General features: G+C 41.2%; 2 protein-coding genes across 2 annotated transcripts in view; both read right to left on the bottom strand.

Annotated features, from left to right (window-relative positions):
* The window catches only part of LOC139709126 (fibronectin-like), a 28,505-nt gene extending 22,284 nt beyond the window's left edge, over window positions 1-6,221 (bottom strand). Inside the window, exons 1-7 of the mRNA XM_071621090.1 lie at window positions 6,107-6,221; window positions 5,000-5,266; window positions 4,139-4,396; window positions 3,517-3,607; window positions 2,858-3,039; window positions 1,531-1,779; window positions 596-859 (exon numbers count right to left, since the gene is read on the bottom strand). Of these exons, the coding sequence (XP_071477191.1) occupies window positions 596-859; window positions 1,531-1,779; window positions 2,858-3,039; window positions 3,517-3,607; window positions 4,139-4,396; window positions 5,000-5,266; window positions 6,107-6,221 (1,426 nt within the window). The remainder of the gene's footprint in view (window positions 1-595; window positions 860-1,530; window positions 1,780-2,857; window positions 3,040-3,516; window positions 3,608-4,138; window positions 4,397-4,999; window positions 5,267-6,106) is intronic.
* A 3,770-nt stretch (window positions 6,222-9,991) lies between these two features.
* LOC139709115 (fibronectin-like) overlaps window positions 9,992-14,433 on the bottom strand; it is a 45,794-nt gene continuing 41,352 nt past the window's right edge. The window contains 3 exon segments of the mRNA XM_071621079.1: window positions 9,992-10,311; window positions 10,978-11,244; window positions 11,912-12,178. Of these exon segments, the coding sequence (XP_071477180.1) occupies window positions 9,992-10,311; window positions 10,978-11,244; window positions 11,912-12,178 (854 nt within the window).

The raw sequence follows: 14,433 nt of genomic DNA, 5'->3' as shown, positions 1-14,433 counted from the left end.
ATATGCTTATTTTTACTCTCAATGGCTAAAATTAGTTTGTTTTAGGAGTATTATGCTTCAAAAAGTGTCTGTGACAAATTTTGTTACAAAAAACAACAAAAACGAAAGGTCGAAAAAACAAAGAAATACATAAGAAATTCGGAAACAATAAAATAAATAAGAAATTAATTTTGATACCAAATTTTTTTTCAAGTACATTTGCTAAGAATGCCACAAAGATTAATTATACCAAAAATGAGCACTTTTGGAGCTTTATTTACTGATTTAGATGAAAGATTCTGATTTCTTGCATAAATTATCATAATTAATCAAAATAAAATAAAAGAAGTCTATTTTGGAAAATTTAAAAACACGATCTTTTAGATTACATCACACACTACCATTGTGCAAAGTTCCGCGGCGATCGCGCGATCCACGGCCGAGATCTTGGGGGGGGGGGCCTTTGAGCCCCCCCCAGTCTTTCGAGCTACCAAAATAGCCCAGTCTTTTTAGGGTTAAGTACAACCGTAAAATATTCAATGGGTCAGGCTACAGGGAGATATCATTCGAGGGGGAATACATTTATGGAGAACAAGAATCATCCTCTGCATATTACCTGTAGCTCCTTGCACAGTCTGTATCTCTGAGTCAACGTCTCCACTTGAGACTGAACACATTGCATCAAAGGTTTGGCCGGGTGGAAACTTCGCATCAATGACCACTAGTGCCGCACTCGGCCCGGTGTAAGCTCCCAGTGGGGTGGGATCCGATATATCCAGTTCGTAGGAATCAAAGACGCCCGCCTCTACAAATATTTTGTACTGCAGGACGGTGGGAAACATGCTGTCAGAAGAAACTGAGCAATTGAGCCCCGATGGAGCTGCGGAGAGTGAAAAGGGGGAGGAGGGGTAGAAAAGATGCATGTTCATAACAGCTACAACTGTACGTAGGTTGTACATCAACTGAGTCAGTTGGAAAAGAAATACACCTGTTTTTAACAGTTACTGTGTTTTGTTGGCTGATTAACCTCCACACTGAAATGCCTTCCTTCCCACATGGAAAAATGTCTACAGAGATGTCTGGAAATTAATTGTCAATACAAAGAGAACACCTGATCTCCCCTATGTCACCACGGCCTTCTAGATCAATTCAGGCACAGTGATACACCTAAGTGGGCTTACTATTACTTTCTAAGTACACGGTACGTCAAATTTGGGAGAGAATACTGAATGTTTTAAGCGAGAAAACTTGAAAAAATTTGGCAAGTGTCTGTGCACAATAAGGATTATAATGAAAATTATGTACAGACAATTGAATATCTGTGCCTCTCTTGTACATGATTATCAAGCAAACAATGTTATCGTAGGTCTTGCACCTTACAAAGTCCAGTAATGTACTATTCAAGTTGCTTTGCCAAATTACAAATAACCTTTAAAGACAAATGCAAAGAAGTTTCATGCTTTAATTTGGGAGGTGTAGTAGTAATGTGGTTTTGCTTTGTTTTGCTTTGTTTCTTAGTTTTGGCTTTCAAGAAGGCTGGAGAGTGTTTACCAAGGGTATATGATGTCTGGGCCAGGAGTTCCCTTCGCCCGTTAGCCAGCTGCACGGTGAGGATGAAGGCGTATCTCTTGCCCGGTGCTAGGCCAGAGAACTCCTTGGACAATGCCGTGGTGTTGGTCACGGAATCGTTGAGAAGAGGTGGGATGTTGGTGAGGAGGTAGTAGAGGGCGCTATTCACGGGATCCCAAGAGACAAGGACGCCTGTGTCACCTACAGGTTCCACCATCACCACATTTTCAACTGGTGTTGCACGGCAAGCATAAAAGAGAAGACAAAATTGCCATTCAGAGAATTTAGAATTCATATTCAAGCTGACCAATATTCTACAGCACGAGTCAATCTCTTGTATCCTTTAAACTTTATCATTCAAACAAATTCCAGGCCCTACTCCACGATAGCAAGCATTTTCAAAGAGAGGGAGAGAAAAAAATCAAGGCTTATCGAGCAATATTTCACTTTGATTACAGTAACACTCACTCACATATTCTATTAACCCATGGAGGACGAGTCTCGAGTATACTTGGGCAAGTGTCTATGGGAAGTGCGTGTTGTAGCAAAATCAGCCCATCCTCAACAAGTTTGAGGTGTGAACAGAGTTAAGAAATAGGACAAAGATGCGATGACTTGTCATATTTCATGGACTGTGTATACCACAGGTCTGGGCTAGGTCTGGGCCAACAAAAAGAGGGCTATCCTCAAAATCTTGGCCACGATGGCAGCATCAACTCACAGTAATCGGATCATACTACCCTACAGCTTGGCTATGCAGTGGCGGATCCAGAGGGGGGCACACCGGGTACATACCCTTCTTTATTTTTTGTTAAAATAATAGAAAAAAAAAGATAAAAATGAGATGAAACCCTGAAGTAGCACAAAAAATATTCTTTGCGCGACCCCCCCCCCTTTACAAAATTCCTAGATCCGCCCCTGCTATGCCCTATAGTTTCTAATCAATGAACAGAAATTCACACAAGAGCAATGTACATGTATAATATAAATCTGTAACCTCCTCAGCTGTTAATGGAATGAAACTGTCATAGGTAACTCAAGGATTAGTTTCATAACGCAACATACAACATAAGACCCATTTCTAATACTGTAAAACGAGGAATGTTTGCGTGCATTTTGAATTTCGCAAATTTCGCGAGCGGCAACATTCGCAAAATTAAAATGCACGTAAAAGTTCTTGTCTACATAACATGCATTGGATGCCAGTGGTACTAAAGTCACGAAAATTTCATGCTGCGAGAAAGGCCGTTAGCTCCAATTCGCGAAATTTTCATGCTGCGAAAATATGATCATATTTTATAGTACTCACTGGTTCTCTGTGTTAAGACAGCAGGCTCTCCCTGTATTCCATCCACGGTGGTGACAACACTAATGGTGTACAGTGTGCCGGGCTCTAGATTCTCTATGAGGAGGCTGAGCTCTTCATCTGGTCTGATAGTCCTTTCCTCGACTATGACGGGAGGGTTGCCATACTTGACTGAGATTTCATAACTGCACATGAGGTATGAAATAAAAGCAAGGGAAAGGATTAATAAAAGCCATGCACATAAAAATCAGACCACTCTGTAGTACTCTATTCCCCTTCCCTCTCCCCACCCCACCCCCCCCCCCAAAAAAAAAAGGAAAAAATGATTGAAAGGTTAAGCCATTGTTCCTTTATCATGACATCTACGTGTCGGCATACATTTCTGCAATTTTTTTGAAACTGTTGAACATCTTACTAAAGTGCTAAGATGCAAGTAGATAACTGCTGCTCACTCAAATGGAGCATTCTGCCTCTTTCTAGATGGCATATATGTAGCACATATCACAGCTCAGCAAGATTCCCCAGGACTCAAACCTAAATTATTTGATTGTAAGGCAGACATGCTACAGACTGAGCTGCCAAGATGCCCTACACAGATGACATGAAGGATAATTCTGAATGTGCTTGTTGTCGTACGAGAGAAAATGCTGATCTCTGCATACCTGTCAAAGTTTCCTCGGGCTGGAAGCCAGTAGAATGACAGGCACGTCTGGGTGAAGAAAGCCACCGTCAAATTCAGGGCTTCACTGGGACCTGTTGAGGAACGTTGTCAGATGCCAGGAGGTGTTAAATTCAAACATAATGAAATAAAGCATGAGCAATGTCACGACATCAGAAATGGTAAAATCAAAAGCTCAGGCACTGCGTGCTGACTTTGGGTGCTTGCTTATCAATTAGACAAGTGCAATTTCAAACAATAACAAAAAAACCCTGGTAGCTCATTACTAAAAGATACAAGCTACTCATAAATTTGTGTTATGGGCATACAATGATGTCTAAAAACACAGATGACTTAGGACACAAAGTTTGAATCTGCCTTTTTGTTTTCTATGGGGATAAAAAAGAGAAAAATACTTCATGAGCATTTGTATCTGTAGTTACTGTTGGATTTTCAAAGAGGCTTAATTGCAGTTTGTCTTCAGTTATGCTTGACAAAACACAATACCTATCCTATACAATGCAGCAAAAGGACATATCATATGTCACTATTGACAGATTTACAGAGACATAACATTCAATGGGTCTTGGTGGGTGGGTAGGAAAGCAGAAGGTAAATGGGCTCACAAGTGGTCTGCACTACAGAGTCGCTGACGTCGGTGCCATTGATGTACAGGACGATGGTGTAGCGGACGCCGCTCATGAGGCCCTCCAGGGAGTAGGCCAGCACGGAGAGGTCCAGCTCGGCCGAGATGGGCGCCATGCCCTCGGGGGTGGCCACGAGGGTAAAGGCAGTGGCCGCTGGATTCGTCGTGTTCCCCCAAGTCAGTGCGATGCTGTCAGCCCGCACCTCACCCACGTTGAGGGTTTCTGCCTCAGGACATGCTGCAATGGTACAAGGCAACGAGGGTATAGGGTTAGTTCGATGTACATGTGCATATTTTCATTATGATAATATGCAGGAATCCTGCTAACTTATTTCTTGGCTAGCAGGGATCTAGAATATTGACTCTCGATACCAAATAGAATCCACAAGAACTCCGATCTAGTTTCTATGCACTGTCAAGCACAGTGATGCTTTTAAAATTCAAACCCTGAAACATACAATCCTTTGTGCATGTATAAGTATGCATACACTGTGCAAGTACGTGCACATCTACAACAAAACACCCTATAACAAAGCAAACAGCCTTTCAATAGGAAAACAGCAAAAGATTGGTGACAAATTTCTCAAAGAACCTCATTTTTTTTCATTAATTAAGTAAGCCCTATGCTTTCAACAACTCCAAACACATCTTGTGTAGGTACATGTACATACAATTTACTTTCTGATTATCAAAATCAATGAGTACACTTCGCAACTGCTTTGATCAAGATAGATTTACCAAACTTCTGAGACAGTGTACTCTTACATGCACGCACAAATGTGTGCGCATGTACACACACACACACACACACACATGCTGTAGGCCTAAAGTATTTGCATACCAGTGCGCAGCCTGATGTCAAAAGGTTCACTCTGAGCCGTCTTCTCCAAGGTGACGAGCGCGATGTCGTAGTCAGTGTCAGCCTGCAGCAGGGTCAGGGTGTGGCTGCTCTCAGCCTGCTCGAGGACTATGGGGGAGGGGTTGGTGCAGGTGTCGGGCGAGTAGCGGACCTCAATTCGGTCGTAGCAACCGCTGGGCGGAGTCCACGAATAGGTGAGAGCGCTGGAGTTGATGAAGCGCACCTGAATATCACTCACTCTGTCCGGTACTGTGGTTGACAAAGAAAAAGGCGAGTGGGGGGGAATGAAGGCACACTTGTGGTGACAGAATAAAATACACTTCACAAAGAGTGATGAACAATGTCAGTCATTTGCATATGGGTCTCATTTCTCAGGAATTTCTTCATGTGACTTGCAAGATTTTAGGAAAACCATAATGAAAGCTCAAGCAGTCGACAGGGATAAAAAACTGAAGACTTAGATTACTGGTTTCAAATAAAAAAAAATGCATTACTGTCTCGTAATGGGTCTTGTATTTATTCAATTTCATGTTCGTGCATATCTGCAGGCATCAGAATACAACCCTCACAGCTTCAAAGGCTACATCTACTACTATAGTACTTGGTACCTTGGCAAAGAATGCATTCTATCACTGCCGATCACATCAAGACCCCCTATCAAATGGGTTGCAATACATTTCCTGCACACACACACACACACACACACACACACACACACACACACACACACAATTGTAGCGACTATTTCTGGATCACGCGAGGCAATGATTAAGAACATTGCATCAAGATTGGCAACAAGCAACACAATTCAAGTGGCTGGGGAGGAAAAGAGAGAGAGGAAAAACAAAAGCAGTGGAGAAGCTTCCTGTTACAATATACATGCACCACTTTACAAGCATATTTTCACTATTATGACTGAACTATTTCTCAATCACGACAAAACTTAGTAATATACAAAAGAAAGATAATTGTCTTTGGTAATGTCCCATTACCTACCTGAAGTCACTGTTGGTTTTTGTTGGTTTTGGAGGTTGGTAAAATTTAAAAAAAACAACCAACATTTGAAATCATATTTGTACAGTGACATACCGGTAATGAATTCCTCATCGGTGATGACAGCAGTTGTGCCTTCTTCAACTGTGATCGTGTAGGTAGCCCCCGGCGTCAGCCCGGAGAATTGGGCGTAACGTGATGTGTTCATCATGGGGGCAGGGACTGCTGCTCCAGGACAGTCAGAGGCATTGAGACTCACCGTGAAATTTCCTTCCCCTTCACCCCACCAAGTAAATTCCACTGAGGTGGAATCAAGGTCCCTTATGTTGACCTCATTTTCAGCCCCCATAGCTGCAAGAGTCGAAAGTAGTAGAGAATGCAATGGCGACGTGACTAGAATTTCTGCCAAAGGTAACTATTCTGAAAATTGGCATTTGTGTTCCTATATCCCATTAAAGTATAAAGAGCCATGCCTTAATAGAGTTTTCTCTTTTGTGGTGTGAGCAAAATGGAAATAAAATCTTTAGAGCTTTGCTTGTATGAAAGAAAAAGAAATGAAGTTTGTATATCACAGGAAGTGATGACTTTCATAACCACTGATCAAACCGCTGGAGCTACCCACAGTAGTCTGGAGAAACAGCCTAGGTGAGGAACAGAGAATTGTATAATGCTGCCACTAAGGACCATACTGGATATTTTCCTCACGCTAGCATGGTTGCTGCCATGAATCAAAATTACAAGTTGTATCTATCAAACTTTACCCAGTTAGATTCAATCATAGCATGGCTCACTGTTTGTCTCGGGCTAAAACCTGAGACTGAAAGATTAATTTTGTGGACAAGTGTGAGTAGTGAGCTGTCAACAACAAATCAGTATACAATAGCTGTGATTTTTGTTTCAATTTTTTTTTTCCATGCCCCCTCACAAACATGTAAAAGCTAAAATTGTAGAATGATCTATATCACTGCTTTCTGCACCTCTCATTTATTGTAAATGCAAGGGCAGACATTTCTGACAAGCCTGTGTCTGCTAAGGCAAATTTGGGTATTGAATGTGAAGCAATAAAAGAAAGCACTGCTGTACAAAAAAGCTCTGATGTTTGTGCTAAAAGGTTCACTTGGCAATTACAGCATGAACAAGTACAATGTATAGAAACATGCATGGTGCTGAGAAATATGAAACGTACTTGTATTCTGTGTGACGGAGCGGGAGTCGCTCTCCTGGAACGTCCCCCCTCTCCCCATGATGACAGTGATGGTGATCTTGTAGGTCTGCTCAAACTGGAGCCCAGTTAGAGTCAGCTCCTCCTCGCTACTCCCTAGCTCCACGGGAGACATCTGATCCCCATCAGAGGGCGAGTATTCAATGCGATAGCCCCGGAAACGGCCTGTTTCAGGTGGACGCCAGTTCACCCTGAGGGATGTTGGCACGTCGTCGACAGGCACGACCGTGAAAGTTTCATCAGGAACAGCGGCAGGTTCTGTTGAGTAAGATTTGATGTTTGAAAAATTGAAAACACAGTTACTTTTATCTTGGCATCAATCAGACACTGCTATTATTTACATTGTATGTAACTTTGCTGGCATATATCCAAAAATACTGGGTGGATGTTGTTCAAGCTCATCAGAAATTCTTACAGCGCAGAAGAGTAATATGTACTTTCATAGGTTTAACGTTTCACACAATTTGTGTCTGGAAAGCGAGAAGCCATCGACACAGCGTTTCAAGACTATTTTCATTGAAGTCCTGCACAACTTTTGAGACCAAATTTGTGACACCTGGGTGTGCGGTACCATAGTTACGTAACATTTCATAAGTCCATGTCCGATCCAAATTACTAAAAAGTATGATTTTGTGTACAAATCCAATGCAAACACTGTGTCAAGCCAAAATTAATAAATGCATCATTATTTTGACTTTTACTGATTGAAATTAATTAATTTCATGTTATTTATTATTGAAATAGTGTCACCTACAATTTCCATCATGAAAACAATGAAAGAAAAGAAGAAAAACAAATACATAAGAAATTTTTAAAGGGGATGGCTGGTAACTGATCAGTGGGAATCAGTGGGAATGCTGGGGGATGATTGTTCCAATTCTTATGGGATTCATTTAAGAGTACACTATATATCTATTGTTGTGTGAAAATTATTTGCTTCAGAATGGTCTCATATTCAAGTAATGTGCAGTTTAATGCCCCATCACTGTACAGGCATGCTAGCCTGGAACCATTAAACTACACATTACTTGAATATGCTATATATCTATTGTTGTGTGAAAATTATTTGCTTTAGAATGGTCTCATATTCAAGTAATGTGCAGTTTAATGCCCCATCATTGTACAGGCATGCTAGCCTGGAACCATTAAACTGCACCTTACTTGAATATGAGACCATTCTGAAGCAAATAATTTTCACACAATAGATATACAGTCAAACCTGTCTATAGCGGCCACCCAAGGGATACGGAAAAAGCGGCCGTTATAGACAGGTGGCCGCTACAGACAGGTAATCCAACTTTGTGTGCATTGCCTACATGTACATGTATCATCGTTGTATATACATGTATGTACATTTATGTGTGTACGTATGCACACGTGTGTATCATGCATAGAACAATGCCGGTGTTTATGAAATTGTTGCACAGTACACTAGATGTAGCATGTGCACAGTCATGAATTAGTGCATTATTGTGACTGAATAAGTGATGAATGCAACGGTGGCGATCACTGAATGTTGCCCAGAAATGACTGGCACGGTTAAAAAGCAGAAAAACACCCTGAATTATCAGCTCGGCTACGGCTCCATCGGGTTTTTGGCCGCTATAGACAGGTTAAAATCTACCGCGGGAAACAAAATTTGTGGCCGCTGGCCGCGTTAGACAGGTGGCCGCTATACACAGGGTCTTTAACATGGCTTTTCTCTCGGGGGGATTTTTCAGTGGCCGCTGTAGACAGGTGGCCGCTATAGAGAGGTGGCCGCTAAGGCAGGTTTGACTGTATAACATACTCTTAAATGAATCCCACAAGAATTGGAGCAATCATTCCCCAGCATTCCCACTGATTCCCACTCATCAGTTACTAGCCATCCCCTTTAAAACAATAGAATACACAAGAATTCAAAACTGATACCGATTTTTTTTTTTCGATGTGCATCCAATCATATTCCCCAAAAGAGTCTAAAAAAAAAAAAAAGAAGCTTGGGGGTTTTATTCAATGACTTACAGCCAAATTCTAATTTCATTCATAAATAGCATAATTAGTATATGTGACCCTGCACCTCAAAACAAACAAAAAGTCGCCAGACATGAATTTTTAGTTAAGACCATATTCTGAAAGAGCAGACTTTAAGCTTTATAATGATGTATAACTTAAATCAAATGGACTCTCCTAACCTATCTAAATATTGGAAAGAAAGCACAAACTCAGGAAAAGTGTGAACTGAGAAAAGAGGCTCTGAAGTACAGTGTCTATTCAAGCGCTTAATCTTTACCAAACCGTGCTGGCTATGTGATGAATGGGACAAAAAACAGGAAGTAAACCACCACAGTAACAACAATGAAGGGATTATCAGATTAAACTGAAATTAACAACGCCTCATTAACACATTCTGTCCATAATTAATGCCAACTTTCAAGGCAGTAGCACTATCCTTTCAAAAGTTATTAGAGTTGAAAGTGAAGAGTGTGGACAAGGTTTTTCAGAAATGAAAAAGGGATTCTAAAGACACACCTAATCACACTATTCTACCAAAAATGTTCGAGATAAACTGCTAAAAAACACACTTTCCTGCCCGTTTTATGATACCAAATTTTACCATAATGTAAAAGAAGACCTGCTCTTTCAGAAAATATGAAAAAGTCAAGTTCGGCTAGGTTGACCCATTTCACTTATTTTCAGTCCTCGCGCAAAATCAGTGTGTGTGACTTTATGTTCGTTTTGAGGTGCACGGTCACATATAAAAAACACAATGAAAAGATTTAGTGACATCGAAATGCCAGTCTGGAAGAATGAGGAGACTCACCAGTGCGTCGCGTGATTTCATCGACAAAAACTAGTCCGCTACCAAACTCGGCCCTCAGGACCATGGTCACGAGATCGCCCGGGATGAGCCCAGTTATGGCAAAGGCGTAGTAGTCGTTGTTTGGGTCCGTATTCTTTTGGATGGTGCGTGAGCCACTGACCATCGAGGAATACTCCAGTCGGAAGTACTGCAGTGCATTCTCATTTAATCCATCCGAGGACCATGTGAGGATTAGCTCTGTGCTCATGATGTTTGCTGCACTCAGTACAGCTGGACCTGCATATACACAAATAATGACAATCAATGAAATCATTTTTTTTTTTCTTTTTGCTACATGCTGTTATCTGATTTCATTTTGCATTCTTGATTGTGGTTTTTGAATGTCAGTTTCCATAATCACCTGCAATTAATTGCCGAGATAGCATTGCACTATCTTAAGCTTAATACCATTACATGTACTGCCAACCTCTGCACGACTCCCTCATTCATGTTTACACAGTGGAGCCCCATGGATATTCTCTCTCGCCTTGGCATAAATTTAGGCAAATTGTATGATATAATGGATCAATTTCATTGAACAGATAATCCTACAAGAGTCTCAATCAACCTGGTTGCCTGTTGAGAAATCTTTACTGGAGTCAACTTCTGTCATCTATCTCAAGGATTAAATAAATCTAACACTGAAGGATTATAACATTGGCAACGAGTGAAATCTCAATTAAATATTACGCACTGAGAGCTCTCCTTGACTACACCTACAGGTCTGGATAGCCTCAAGGAAATTATATCAGATACAACGTATGATCTTTCTTTAAACTACAGCTGTACACATAATAGGGTTTCAGTAGTTATAAAATCGTTATGATGAAGAGATATTGCTGTTTGTATTGACCAAAGTGGTATGAGTAATCACTTCAAACTATGAAAATTTAAAAAGCTTACTGGTCGTAACGTTGAGGGACCTTGGCTCGCTCTCAATGCGCAGAAGTCCACTCCTGGTGAATGTAACCACTTCAACGGTGTAGGTGGCTTCATCAGCAAGGCCATCGAGGGTATACTCTGTCTCTTCCGGTGAGAGAGTGACGCTGCCCTTGTCAGGTGAAAATGTCAGCATGTAGCCGTCAAAGTCGCCCTTGGGTGGGGCAAGAAGGACCTGCACTCTGTCAGATCCCAAAGAGGTCACGTTGAAGAAATCCGGAGGATTTGGCTCTGCAAAAGATCAATGAATACCGGTATCAAGGTTTGACATCAAAAGATGCTACCCCACATTGTGTATGTACAGCACTTCCTTTGTGTTTGTTTGTTTGTTTGTGTGTGTGTGTGTGTGTGTGTGTGTGTGGAGGGGGAGGTAAATGTACAGCTGAATTTTTGCTTGCTAATTTTATAGAACCTACAATTTAATCCAAAATATGTGAATTACTTCCAAAGTATAAACTAAATAAAAATGCGGGCAGCTTGCACGCTTTTTGCATTTCATTTTAAACAAAAGATACAATAATAACCCCTAACAAAAAGACCAAGTATTTCATCTTTCATCAATAATATTCCAAATATTCAGCAAAGAAGGGTGTCGTAGGTTGAATCCTGTCTGAGTATGAATGGCCACAATTTTTTTCATGGCTACTACTATTAAAACACTAATTAATTTTGTTACTTATTTATGTTGATGTAGGGCAATTTGGGAACCAGCTGGAATGAAGAGGTTGTTGAAATTTGGTAACTGAAACAATTACATCTGAACAACAGAGACGATAATTGAAAGAGAATTTGTAACTCTCTGTTATGAAACACTGACAATGAATTGTTGAAATGATAACAGCAAAGGCACAGCATCAAATGAAAGACATGGTTACTGGGATTTCAGGCATTGATTTACCAGTCTGGGTGTAAAGAATGTCCTCCGTCTCCCCACTGCTAAGCTCAACCGACACAACGTAACGACGGCCCGGAACCAGCCCATCGAAGGTGAAGAAGATGGGACACGTCGAGTTAGTTGGAAGACAGCTGGGCGAGCCACTGCTCAGAGTGCTGCACAGTTCTGTGAGACACACCTGCCTGCCGTCCGTCTCTGCATTCACCCAGATGACCGTCAGCGACGTGTTGGTGGTGTCGAAAATGTGAGGCTCGTTTGATGAGTACGGCCCTGTACGTAAGCAAGATGTTGCATGCAAGATCACAGATGTGGAACATATGTAAGGATACCATTCTTTAAACCTAAAAAGATGTGTTGAGTCAAATATGTCATCAACTGAAAGCAATAGATAAGGAATTCTTTGAGCAAAATTAAACACTATGTAATGACTATTCAAATATCAGCAGGTCATGTGGATATCCTATAAACAGCTGAACTGAGAATGGGCTGACCACTTATGCAAGAAAAATACTTACAATGTGACATTCAAAGATATTTTGCAGTAATCATGTGGGTTTATCTTTCTGTTACGTCACAATGTTCTGATGTACATACTTAATCGACACCTTAAAAAAAATAATGATATTTCTGACTGTATCACATATACAAATGCTGTAAAAGAAACAGATGAGAATAAGAAGCAATACTACAGCAAAGACTAATTTGATGACAGACCCAAACTTTGCATCTATGGTTTCAACACAGATTGTTTCTTACAATAATAATGCACATCCAAGGCTTATCCAACATAGTGTACTTGTAGCCACAAATAATGCATCTGAGTCAACCCCACAATCTTATAAATGTGAATACTTGGAGAATATGATGCAAAAGTAGGAACTTTCATCTATTACCCATACTTCCCCATTAGCAGGTGCTGACAAAATTAGGGACTCAAGGTTGAATGAAACTTCTCCTTTCCTACATAATTGGAATGCTCCCATTACTAATAAGAACATTTGGCAGGTATGAATAATGCATGAGAACTGGATCAAAAGTACTAAAAGTGTCATGATGGGAAAGGGGTGAAATGAATACCTTGTCAGTATAAAGTCCTGGGGGGGGGGGGGGGGGGACACCAATAGATTTCCTGTCTTGCCTCTCTTTCCGCTTGCCCCTACACTATGGAACAATCTCCCCACCTGCATCTGACACGCCAATTACTAAGTCACTCCTTAAACATACCTTTTCAGGCAGTGCATTATGTGTCAGTAGTGGTAGTAGTTTTAATTGTTGTTACATATGTGACCCGCTACAACAAAATGGTCCTAAAGTCACGGACGGTCAAAGCCGTGAAAATCGAGTTTGAAGTCAGAGCATCAAAATTGGTCAAAACTTACGATTTTCTAAATTTGACATATTATTAGAGTCTGACATGTCTTCTATCATCTGTGGAAATTTTGAAGCAAAATGATGAAAGGAAAGACCAAAAAAATAGCGTTTTTCTGGGCCATGTTTTTTTGGCGTTTCAACGAAGCAGAAACTGGTTCGAACATTTGGATTGAGCGCTACAGACAGGCTCTGCCCCTAACAACGACCAGAGTGATCTCATTGGTCAGTTTGCTGCTTGCCGCTAACCGAAGCATGAAGCTCGTACACTGCCCAGTTGACTGGTGCGTGCTGGCGGGGTGCGCTATGCCCAGCCGCTTCTCCTGGCATCCTGGTCACTGATTGGTCGGTGAGGAGACCGCTGACGCTGTGTTTGAATAAGCATTTCGGGGGTTGCTAGGGCTTACCTTCTATTGTCTGGAGGTGAATACTGACTTGCGTGTCGCTTGATCGTGATTGCGTGTCGCTTGATCGTGATTGCGTCGCAAGGAGAACTTTTAGGGCGCTTTTCTCGAAACAGTGATTTCCCAGACGTCTCGACATGCTCTCTTTTAAACATCGATATCTCCACAGCCGATTATTTTTATAAGATGTGTTATATATCATTTTAAAGCAGAAAGATTAGGGAATTGTGTCATGCAATTTTCAAATAATCAACCTCACCCGACTTTAGGATCATTTTGTTGTAGTGGGTCACATATAATTGTCTACTGTTGTTCTATGTGGATGTACTTGTTCATTGTTTTCTACTTCACTTGTTCTTTATCTTAGCTTTTACTTTCCCTTGAAAAAATGATATTGAACCATTAATAAATTTTATTATAAAATGGGTTCAAGAATGTAGCCAATAGGAAGCGCTGAAATGAGTCACATGTGCTTTGGTTACTCAGTCCCATTGCACTGCGTGTTAAATCCTATTGCCGATCGTCTGTGCGCGCGGCGGCTCCTTGGAATTGCATGCATACGCGCTGTCAATCCTGTAAACAACTTCTAGTTCGGACTGCCGGCCGGCCGGCCTTTCTTCCCTTGTGCATGCATAACATGTGGCGTACGTATCATACGTACAGTGTACAGTAGACCAAGCGTTGTGGGACCGGACGCGTACATGGAGTCACTTTGAAGGGCAAATCCAACGATTTAGCAGGTTATTTCTCACG

This window comes from Diadema antillarum, unplaced genomic scaffold, assembly GCF_040938485.1.
Source record: "Diadema antillarum isolate AM-2024a unplaced genomic scaffold, OU_Dant_1.0 scf00000037, whole genome shotgun sequence".
Classification (NCBI taxonomy): domain Eukaryota; kingdom Metazoa; phylum Echinodermata; class Echinoidea; order Diadematoida; family Diadematidae; genus Diadema; species Diadema antillarum.
Note: the sequence above shows the minus strand (reverse complement) of the source record. Positions and strands in the feature narration are given on the sequence as shown.